The sequence below is a fragment of the Barbus barbus genome (genome assembly GCF_936440315.1).
Source record: "Barbus barbus genome assembly, chromosome: 35".
Taxonomy (NCBI): domain Eukaryota; kingdom Metazoa; phylum Chordata; class Actinopteri; order Cypriniformes; family Cyprinidae; genus Barbus; species Barbus barbus.
The window spans coordinates 15,281,486-15,293,492 of record NC_136763.1 but is presented as its reverse complement, the minus strand read 5'-3'; the positions used below and the strand labels follow the sequence as shown (position 1 = coordinate 15,293,492).

The 12,007-nt window shown below is 37.0% G+C and overlaps 1 protein-coding gene across 12 annotated transcripts in view; it reads left to right on the top strand.

Moving 5' to 3' along the window:
• LOC306854824 (calcium-dependent secretion activator 1-like) overlaps positions 1–12,007 on the top strand; it is a gene marked incomplete at its 5' end in the record, with an annotated part of 117,350 nt that overhangs the window by 32,420 nt on the left and 72,923 nt on the right. For all 12 annotated transcript variants that reach the window (XM_079393058.1, XM_079393056.1, XM_079393060.1 and 9 more), the window contains 3 exons: positions 2,216–2,296; positions 2,434–2,667; positions 4,893–5,014. In XM_079393058.1, coding sequence (XP_079249184.1) covers positions 2,216–2,296; positions 2,434–2,667; positions 4,893–5,014 — 437 coding nt within the window. The remainder of the gene's footprint in view (positions 1–2,215; positions 2,297–2,433; positions 2,668–4,892; positions 5,015–12,007) is intronic.

Sequence of the window (12,007 nt, the reverse complement as noted above, 5' to 3'; positions counted from 1 at the left end):
ACAATAATCCACCAGTCCATCAACATCTTGTAAAGCGAAAAGCTGTGTATCTGTAAGAAACAAATCAATCATTAAGATGTTTTTAACTTCAAACCATTTTTTGTGATTCAAACCATTACAAGTCCTCCATAATATTGCTTTCTCCAGTAAAAAAAATTGTCTTGTCTGAATCGGGACAGAAATATGCACAGAAGTTCATGCTTCATTTTTAAATGATTCGGAAGTTGCCTTCTCAAATGACATGATGACAAATGGCTGATGGACTTTGGCCTCTAATCTAATAACAGTCCTGGGCTTTCAGATGGACATGAGCTGTGCATGTATTGGACTGAGGCTTGCAGAAAGCCACATGCAGGCATTAAATATTGAATATAGTTTGCTTGAGGTTTATTTGGTATGGCACAGGTAACAAAATGTAATGATTTATGATTAAAACAAATCAAAAGATAAAATTAAATCATTAAATCAGAAATCAAGATACTTTCTGAAAACAAGTAGGCCTATTGATCTCTTATCACTTGGTAACTTATGTATTAGGATGGGAAGATTCCCCGATTCGCTCTGTGCATCGGCAAAAAAAGTTAACGATGCATTGCATCGGTTTAAAAAGTGTGCATCGGATACAAGTTAGCATTTGTATCGCGATGCATTGTTTCTAACATATTTGCATCGGTAAAAAACTACTTATTTATATATTATTACTAGTGGATGTGCTACACTTTTATTGTTTAGAAAGTGACCACTATTTTATATGTATATTGATTTCTCCTCTCTAAACGGTTACTCAAGCTCATTCTCTCATCACTGCTGCTGCGCGTGAATATGACGCATCACAACAATACTACAGAGACCTGCGGAAAAGCGGGGATTAAAGTCCAAAACCTGACTTGAAATAACCTAACAAATCAATCGGGGCTAAAGCGGTTATAAACGACAATATAAGTAATGTGTGCAAGTTTATAGCAGTCCTTAATGTCGAGCATGGATCAAATCGATCCACGATGGCAAACATCGAATATATTTGTGCTGTTTAATGCATTTGAGACGTTTTGTTTCCCTCAGTGCATAACTGACATGTCACGAGTATTTTCGTCTGTAAATGTTAGAAAGTCATGCAAATATATCCATTTTGCTGTCAGGAGGGGGCTTACGCGAGTGGACGAGCGCTGCTGCGCGCTAATCAGACATAGCGCAATAATTCTGAGTCAAATATGCATTTTATGATAACAGTAACTGTAAAGGGACTATTGTAATGGGTAAATAAAATGTAAGCTAATACGGTCCTAATTACTTAGCTCAGATGAGTTAATGTGTGTTTCTCACAGCAGTTAAAATGTAGTTTTAATTTAGTTATTTTAACTTTTAGTTTAGTGATTGTTAATGCTTTAAAGAGCAATGTTAGATTGTTACATGTTCTAATGCGATCTGTTCTAACTATAAAAGGTACAGCTGTTGTAAAACCAGAGAGAAAGGCTGCATGACTATGATATGTGAGAGAGTCGGTGGTAATATCATTGCATTCCTATTGGTCAGTGTTAGAGGAACTCAGCTTAGCCTGACAGTTTGCCTGCCCTGAACCAGGTTAGCTTTCCAGCATAAGTAGCCACAGTGACTGAGGTTGATCTTTGTAAAATTTGCTTTATGGAACCAAATAATTTGACAGTGAGTCAGACTAACTGAAATAAGCCTGGCCTGTTTGGTAAACTTGTTTTATGAAACAGGCCTCGAGGCGTTAGAAGTCAGAAGACACAAGTTAATTTATTATTTGCTGTCTGTCTGAACCAAAGAAATAAAAGCGATCATATTTTTCCCATTGCATCGAATCGCATTGTTGAATCAAATTGAATTGCATTGCATCGTAACAGGGGTGAGTCGTATCGCATCGCAAGCTGCTTCATATGTATCTTCATGTATAACATGTGTTATTCATCTGAATAAATGCAGCTATTTCTTTGAACAGTAGTGTCTTATATAAAAAAGTATTTTTTGAAATCACAGCTGTGTTCGGCTCTGATCTGTATGCCCTTTTATGAACATTCAGTTCTTCATGTACACACAGTGAATGTGACTATTGACGATGACCTTTTCTGTTGAACTGATATATTTTGACACTATTTATTGTAATGGTGAAGGTCAGATATGGTTGATCTTATTACAGGGAGGAAAAGTTATTGGAAGTTATTGGTGTAAATGCATTAAAATGTGTCTCTTACAGTTGGATAATCCTGATGAACAGGCTGCCCAGATCAGAAGGGAGCTGGATGGACGACTCCAAATGGCTGATCAATTCACCAAAGTAAATGTTCCGATCTCAAACAGTTACACTTGAAGCTGTTGCATACTGTACGTTTTAGGCTTATAGAGGAGCCTATTCTAGTCTCGTTTTGTCCCTCTTGGTCACAATTGATTTTCTTTCTTTAACTCCGTTAATAGGCTGGCAGGTTCCCCAAGTTTGTGTCCAGGGACATGGAGGCCATGTACATTGAGGAGCTGAAGTCATCAGTGAACCTGCTGATGGCCAATCTGGAGAGTATGCCGGTGTCTAAAGGAGGAGAGTTCAAACTGCAAAAGCTCAAGAGAGGCCATAACACTTCCATCATTGACATGGGCCAAGAGGATGAGAATCAGCTCTCCAAGTCTGACGTAGTTTTGTCTTTCACTCTGGAGGTACTTCTTCTTGCTTAGTGTTTTGTCATTGGGTTATAAAACCACTTGACAATCTAAACCACCATTTGAATTGGATTCATTTTATGAACATCTCTGAGGGGCACTTTGAGCCATTTCTGGGATCAAACTCTCCTTGTTGACTACTTTTTTTTGTCCGAATTTAAATATAGCTATCCACCTTATTTTTCAACATGGAAGTAAGCCGTTTTCTGTGAATGTGTGAGACTTCCAGTTCATTAGCTGTTGTAGGGACGTAACGAGAAGCATAGCAAAGTGCAGTAAATGGTAAAACTGTTTGCACTACAAATCAGTGTGTTCATAATTAAGAAAATACATTAAATACTACATATAATATAATATAATAAATAATATGGTATATGGTACAATATCAAGCAGCAAAACAAGCTGTTTTTTACATCTAAAATAAGCTGGAAGTGGATGACACTGGAAGCCAGACACATTAAATTTACAAATGGCTGTGCCTGCTCTTATTCTTATTCTCTTATTTGTTAGATTTCTCAAAGAACCACTGAGAAAAACAAATTTAGGTAATTAAGTAATTTTATTTTATTTTTTAAAACACACATTTGATTCGTGTGAAACACAAAACTGACCAACTGAATAGGGTTTAAGAGTAAAACGCAGCCTGCATGAAAGATCAGTGGTTGAAATGTTTACCTAGTGCATCTTGGCTCATTACTCAAATGTTGCAGCTTTGACCCTGTGCAGTTTCAGTCTTCTGAAAAATATTGCATCAAACATTGCCTTTTGAATTCTCACATGAATTTGTCTTAAACATTATTTTTGGCTTTGCTTCAGAACACTAAGCTTTCCAGAATACCACATCACATTGCCCACACTTAAGAAAATCGAATTTCTATGAGCATATGAAACAAATGCAAACGCAACATCGCCTCTTTCCTTTTCACCACCATCTTGTTGTAGCTTGTGATTTGATAGGAATTGATCTGATCATCAGCATACAACAATGTCCTAATAAAATAATTGAATCTGTGATGGTCTTGACATTCATCACTGGCTTGACGTAGGATTTCTGTACTTCCTTTTATCGGGTGAAAATTTAATTTGCACAACCATTGCTTTGAATATCTCATTACAACATGTTGCATATCAACATCAAATATCACAGACCATGTTGGTGCATTAGCAATTAGACAAATTGAAAATGTCACCTGATGTTCATCATGCAGGTTTAAAAGAGGGCAGGAGAATCTGAATTTCTGAGTAGCAGATAAGTGTGTGTGTGTGTAGACAAGTCTTACTTAGCACAAACCAGACAGAAAATCCTGAGTGGCACTGACAGCCTGCTATAAAGCTAGCTTTAATCAAGTGGCATTATCTGAGAGGAGATATTCCCTGAAGAAGGAGGCAATACAACTATGTGATGTATGTCGTGTGTTAATAGCTCGTTCCCCTTTCACTGATACCTTTGTGATGACAGCTTTATCTGACACATCTCACATCCTCTGTCCTCATGCACGCCAGCTGTGTGTGGGTTTGGATAAAAGTGCTTCTAACTTATCTCGCATGTCTAAGGATTAATTCAACCAAAAATGTAAATTCTGTGATCGAATGACTTTCTTTCTACAAAGGAAAATAAATTGAGAATACAGAATAATGTTTTTTCCCTCATGCAATTACATTGATTGCAGACTGAAGCTTTTAAGCTTCAGAAATATGTAAAAGCATCATAAAATATAGTAATATTAAAGACACTGAAATTTCACTGATAAACCAGTGGGCTGTTAACTAAATTAGTCTGATTCATAGATGAGTTATTCAGAATGGATTTTATTGAACTGGATTAATTGATTCACAAAATAGATTTGACTCAAAAAATCAGTTTTTACCCTGATCCTAATTTGATGTTTTCAGTTTTGTCTGTAATATTCCCCTTTCTAGCATTTTGATTAATTTATGCAGGTTTGAAGACCATTTACAAGCTTTATACAATCATATTGTCACTCTTTACACTCTTAAATTAGGATCTCTGAAAAAATATTGATTCATACATTATTGGACAATATTTCACACAACATTTATGTTTTGTTTTATTTTTGTAGTGTCATATTATTTGTAGAAAAGGCATTGTGTTCTTGAAGTTGGTTTTGGGGTTATCGACAGTGTGTTTGGATAACAGTCACAATTGTTTGTTTTTTCACAATTGAGTCGTCTCTATAGATTTCAAATTATTTGTTCCACAGGTGGTGATTATGGAGGTACAGGGTCTAAAGTCTTTAGCGCCAAACCGGATTGTTTACTGCACCATGGAGGTGGAAGGTGGACAGAAACTTCAGACCGACCAGGCAGAGGCCTCCAAACCAACGTAGGTCTCGAAGAAATTTTTTGCCAAACATTATGTATGTTCTTTGCATCAACATTATATTGAATCCACTTCTCAGTGAAGTTCAAGCACTGAGAAAGTTTATAAACAGCCTTGCAAGCTGCTGTCTGGAATCAATGATTCTCTTGCAGGCTAATTAAATCAGTCTATGTACACTAACCAACACAAACCTGTTTAGGTTTGATTACTTGTCTACATGCATACAGTAACATTCCCACTGAACCGTTCAGAGCTGGAGGAACTTAATCTCAAATCCCATCAAATGCTGTTTGCTGAAACTGTGTGTTTGTGTTATTTAGCTCATTACATGATCAGTTGATCTTATTATTGTGTACACAGTAGGCCCATTCTGTTTGTGGTGAGTTTTAATGCTTCATGATGAAGTAACAATTCTGGGGATATAATTCATAAACACTTACGAAAACCGTACGCTGATCGCATTACTCAACTAGACTTATTTGTTTGTGTGTGAGGAGACTGATTCGAGTGTAAGAGAGAGAGGAAACACCACACACATAATTCTCACACTTTTCACTGAACATGCTTCACCCACTCATTTGGTCAGCTTACACACACACTGATTTCTGTCACATTTCTGGAATTGTAAATTATTTATTTTGTCGTAAACAACATCTCTTGTTAATGAAAGTTCCCTTTAAATGATCATCTTGCTGCAAAATTACAGAGTTCACACTGGACCATGAGCAGTCAACTATGAAAAACCTGTTTCTACTTAAAAGTATATGTGACTTTTTAGTATACAGTATTACTTTATATCTTGCAATTGCAAAACGTTGGGGTTTTATTTATAACTGAGCTTATATCTTGTCTTATAGTTTGACTTTATATCTCACAATTTGACTATGTTTTGTACACAATTGCAACTTTGTTTCACATAACTGACTGTTATCTCACATTGTAAATCTTATAATCTCAGTGTGAAATTTTATTTCACAGTGTGACTTTGACTGTATCTCACAATTATGATTATCGTAATATACAGTTGTGTGAAAAAGTGTTGGCCCCCTTCCTGATTTTTTTTTTTTTGCATGTTTGTCACACTTTAATGTTTCAGATCATCAAACAAATTTAAATATTAATCAAAGATAACACAAGTAAACACAACATGCAGTTTTTGAATGAAGTTTTTTATTAACTTGAGGTGTTATGGAGGCCCAGGATGCGTCGATAGCGGCCTTAAGCTCATCCAGAGTGTTGGGTCTTGCGTCTCTCAACTTTCTCTTCACAATATCCCACAGATTCTCTATGGGGTTCAGGTCAGGAGAGTTGGCAGGCCAATTGAGCACAGTAATACCATGGTCAGTAAACCATTTACCAGTGGTTTTGGCACTGTGAGCAGGTGCCAGGTCGTGCTGAAAAATGAAATCTTCATCTCCATAAAGCTTTTCAGCAGATGGAAGCATGAAGTGCTCCAAAATCTCCTGATAGCTAGCTGCATTGACCCTGCCCTTGATAAAACACAGTGGACCAACACCAGCATCACTGACTGTGGGTACTTGACACTGGACTTCAGGCATTTTGGCATTTCCCTCTCCCCAGTCTTCCTCCAGACTCTGGCACCTTGATTTCCGAATGACATGCAAAATTTGCTTTCATCCGAAAAAAGTACTTTGGACCACTGAGCAACAGTCCAGTGCTGCTTCTCTGTAGCCCAGGTCAGGCGCTTCTGCCGCTGTTTCTGGTTCAAAAGTGGCTTGACCTGGGGAATGCGGCACCTGTAGCCCATTTCCTGCACACGCCTGTACACGGTGGCTCTGGATGTTTCTACTCCAGACTCAGTCCACTGCTTCCGCAGGTCCCCCAAGGTCTGGAATCGGTCCTTCTCCACAATCTTCCTCAGGGACCGGTCACCTTTTCACGTTGTGCTGCGTTTTCTGCCACACTTTTTCCTTCCCACAGACTTCCCACTGAGGTGCCTTGATACAGCACTCTGGGAACAGCCTATTCGTTCAGAAATTTCTTTCTGTGTCTTACCCTCTTGCTTGAGGGTGTCAATGATGGCCTTCTGGACAGCAGTCAGGTCGGCAGTCTTACCCATGATTGCGATTTTGAGTAATGAACCAGGCTGGGAGTTTTTAAAAGCCTCAGGAATCTTTTGCAGGTGTTTAGAGTTAATTAGTTGATTCAGATGATTAGGTTAATAGCTCGTTTAGAGAACCTTTTCATGATATGCTAATTTTTTGAGATAGGAATTTTGGGTTTTCATGAGCTGTATGCCAAAATCATCAATATTAAAACAATAAAAGGCTTGAACTACTTCAGTTGTGTTGTAATGAATCTAAAATATATGAAAGTCTAATGTTTATCAGTACATTACAGAAAATAATGAACTTTATCACAATATGCTAATTTTTTGAGAAGGACCTGTATAACTCAATAATTCAAGTCATGTTTATACAGGTTGTCACCTCCTATGATATTAGTGTTCGCTGACATACATGTCCTCTATCTGATAACCTGCATTAGTGTAGTGCTTAAGCACGGCATGTTGCAGTAGTCAGACCTAAAGAAATAGCATTACCAATAACCATATGACCCATAGCAGCAAGCATATCTCAAGATAATTAGATGGCCTTAAACAATAGCTTAACTTTTGCTTCTTGCTGTGCAAGTTTACCTGCATACCAGCACTGCAGAAACACCCGATAGCCTAAGCAACGGCAGGTCTAGCAACGATATGATACTGGACACTAGATAAGCCTTAACAAGCAAGCAATCCCAATACCCTGATAGCTTTAAGTGAAGACCTTCTGAAATGCATAGAGTGGGGCAGCATGTCCTTACAGAAGAATAGAAGTAGCAAAGGGGTGCTCTTTTATAAACAGCTAAAAAGAGCAGCATGCCCCTTTAAGCAGTATGGCATATGGTCCATACTTGAATTTAGGCAACAGCATTTGCCCTTGTCCAGATAACGTTTAGCACTGATACAGCTTTAGAAGCAAATATACGATCTGCGCATTAAGTATCAAGCACATTACCGATACACTAGTAAGCTTGAGCAACAGCATATCACTGACTTAAACACAGCATGTTGGAAATAGGTATTATTTTCGACAGCAATATTCATATCGACAGCCTTGACAGCAGATTAAAACAAGGTTCACTGGTAATGTTACCAGTGTGACAATACGATAGCATGCCTAGCAAATATACCTGAACAACTAGCTTAACAATGAGCAATATCTGAAGCATGTTCACCAACATAGCATTAGGCAATAAAATGAAAGAAACTTTGCTTAGCTTCGTGAAGACATTCAGAGATGAATAAAGGGTGAAATGGCCAGTTGTTACGTGGATGCTTTAACCCTTTCTGTCGAAAATCCTGATTGAACGCTTCCTATGGAGTTGGAATTCGCCGTCTATAAGTTCCTGAGCGAAACGATAGCTGCTGAATAATGACTAAAGGGACCTCATGAAGGGAATTATGATTGGTGTCGTGATCCTATAGGTAGACGTGGATCAGCGGAGTGTCAGCTGGCGCGAGCTTGACTAACATGGCCTGCCAGAACTATCGCTATGCTCCATTTATATCTTGTAATTTTGAATTTCTTGTCACAGTGTGAACTTATATCAAACAATGTGTATTACATCTCACAATTATGACTGTTTCTTATTATTGTAACTTTCCCACAATATATCATCTCACAGTTAGTGGTTGTTTTTTTTAACTCTGAGGCAGAAAACTTTATTTAAATAACTTATTTAAATAACTTATTTTCTTTTTTTTCAGATGAAACATTCTGAGCATTAGCATAGGGGCTTGACTGGATTTGTGCCATACATATTAAATTTAGTGTGTAAATGAGAATGTCAGAATGTGACAGTGAGAGATTGATGATGTAAAATGCCTAGTCAACGCTGTCAGTCGTGGCCACATTCTGAAAAGATGTGCACTGCATAGCCTGACATACAAGACAATTGATGAGCCTTGGCTTTTGCCCACAATTTCACTGTGGTCACATCATACAGTCTGACAAGCAACAAATGTAAAAGATAGAAAAAACTGCATGGTGTACAGCCAACTTTACACACACACAAAACAAAAATGCTCATATCCACTCTCTTTCCACTAAATATACGCAGTTGCTCAGATCAACAAGTTCTCACATTCACACACACATTTGGCACACATTTCTCCAGAGCTTGCTGTAATGCTAAAAGCTTGCTGGGTCTCAGGGGTAGAGCCGTGTGAGGATAGATGAGAGGGGGTCTAGGAAAGCGAAAGAATGATGGGAAACTGCTGAGAGACATGCGTTCTGTACCTGTTAGATCAGACACCTTAAAACTATGGGGACTGATCCTAACACATCTCTTTAATTAAAGCACATATGTGTGCTTGTGAGGGTTTGAGTGATAAAAAAGGAAGTAGATAAAAAAAAAAAAAAAACAACAGGGAAAGAAAGGCTGCTGTTGTAAGCCTCCAGGTCTGCTCAGGGGCTGGAAAGCCTTATGTGCATTTCAGTCAGATTGGACCTATGCTTGCATTTGAGCATTCAGATTGCTTTTCTGGCAGCAGTTTTTAGAGATTGAATGCTGCCGTGACCCCCTAAAGGGATAAAAAAGAAAATGAAAGGGTTGTTGTCAGTAGGTCATGTATCATACTCTGCATTTGTTCTAGGGAGGCAGAACGTTTGACTTTAGATGCTCTTAGCTGGTGGGTTGTGACCCAAAAATATGTGGCAGATTTGTTATAAAAGGGACGGACAGTCCCTTTTATAATAATTATATGGTTAAATACTGCTAACCATATAATTGTGCATAGTTTAGAAAAGTGCAGTTAACTGTGCTTAAGGAAAAAAGAAAATTCTATGAATATCTGTCCAATCAAATTCACACTGCTGATTCATCTGTCATTTGGCAGCCAAATTATGCATATGCTGGCATGGTTAGGTTGTGTGACAAATGGCTTCTTCATTAAAAACTATAAAAACAAAATAAACCGTACAAAATCAAAGAAAAAAATGACCAGGACTATATTAAATGTGACTTCATTTGCAATGAGAATTAAAATGGTTTGTGCTGTTTTGGTTAATAATAGTTTATCGTTTTGAATATTGTTGGGCCTACATAGTAAAGAGAAGTTGAAATTTACTTTAAAGAAAACAATTCAAGTCAAATTAAGAGGTCAAAAATCTTATCTGACCCACTCTCTTTCAAAATTTGTGCCGTTCACTCTATAACCCGTCGCTTTCTTGTGATGTATCTATCTTGCGTATATTACTCACACAGTGACTACTTTCATAATCAGTGAATTCAGTTATACTGAATGTTAAATAAACAGTTCATTATAATATTTAAATATACATTTAAACTAAATGTTTGCTTTAATGGCTACCACAAAAAAATAAAACCTTAAGCAAAAACTTAACACGGTTTAAGTGTGACATATTGAGTCAAATGTATTTTTCTTTATTAATAACTTTATATTTAAGTACAAATTCTTTGATATATGCTTTGAACACAAACCTTTTGTGATTTGTAAAGAAGGCAGTGGTCTTCTTTGTGACTGGTCCGGTTTCCGTTCTATTGTGTCACTGGAGTGTTGCTCTAAGCGCTGTGGATTACATAACTCAGAGAGCTTTGCTGAGAACTGTTTTACTCTCTCTCTCTTTGTGTGTGTGTGTGTGCAATTTGCCTGTTTGTTTGTTTTTTTGTTTCTTTTCAGTGTGTTATGATTAGGTATATCAGGGTTTCTCTGCCACATGTTCACAGTGAATCTCTGATCACATTTAGCAGGCCAAATGTATGTTTGTGGTATTACTTAGTATTTAAGTTCAGGCTGTATTTGCCAATCACACATGTGATTCACTCACAGCTACATTAACACTAAATACAAATGCCAATTATATTGTATTAAGGATTTTAAAAGCATACTTAATTAGCAAAAGACAGCTTAGAATAAAGATCTAAAGATGCTCAAAAATGTTACTTGATGCATCCTTCTATTTGGTTTTGTTTATTGTACAGCAGTTCGACATTTCACAACTTTGATATTGATTCTCTGTTATCATGTCAAGAGAGGATTGCTGCACCAGGGGCACTTAAACAGGGTCATTTTTGTTTTGTTTTTGTTTTTTTTGGTGTGTACAGTTTGAAGCTCAAATGTGAAGAATCAAAGTAGTGTTTAGAGTCATTCACATTAGGCATCATGACATATTGATGCAGTGTATATAGAAATGTAAGCTCTTTTACTGCCACCCTCTGGCACTATTAATACTAGCAGCACTGTGCACTGATACAGTGAATTTCATCAACATGCAAAAGAATACAAATATATGGCTCACTCTCTGGCAACACTGATATGGCAACTTCTGATATTTGAGTATTGTATTTGTAAATGCATATTGTAAACAGTGTAACTTTTATTTATTCTTGTTTAAAAGAAAGATCAAATTTCAAAAGATCAAGAAAGAGCATCAAATTTTCAAATTACACATTCCAAAAATAAGGGAAAAAAATAGTTGTGTTTTATCCTCTGGTATGGCTAATCTGAGATAAAAAAAAAAAAAAAAACTTTAAAATGACACTCGTGCAGCCAGGTCATAAAACTCCAATCATAAATGCAGTAAAACCTATCTCAACAGAACATAATAGTCAATAAGACGGTATTTTCATTTTCTGTCTTGCTATCATGATTTACTCACATTTTTCTGGGACCTGTTGTTAGAATTGAAATGGTGTCCCAGTATCATTGAGACTTAATAATTATTAAATTATAATGTCACACTGTAACCTGTTGAAAATATTGGCCAGACACAGTAACATTAGAGATAACGTGAGTGCAGTAATGCTGTTCTTCTGTGTGCAAATGGTCAAATAAAGATGACTCATTGAGCAAATGAGAGGAAGCATATGTGAAACGTGTGTAAGAAGACTCATGCACATTAATAACAGGTTTAATAGCATTCTAAAACACTCCTCGGTATGTGGCAGAACAAGATTTGTTGTCACACA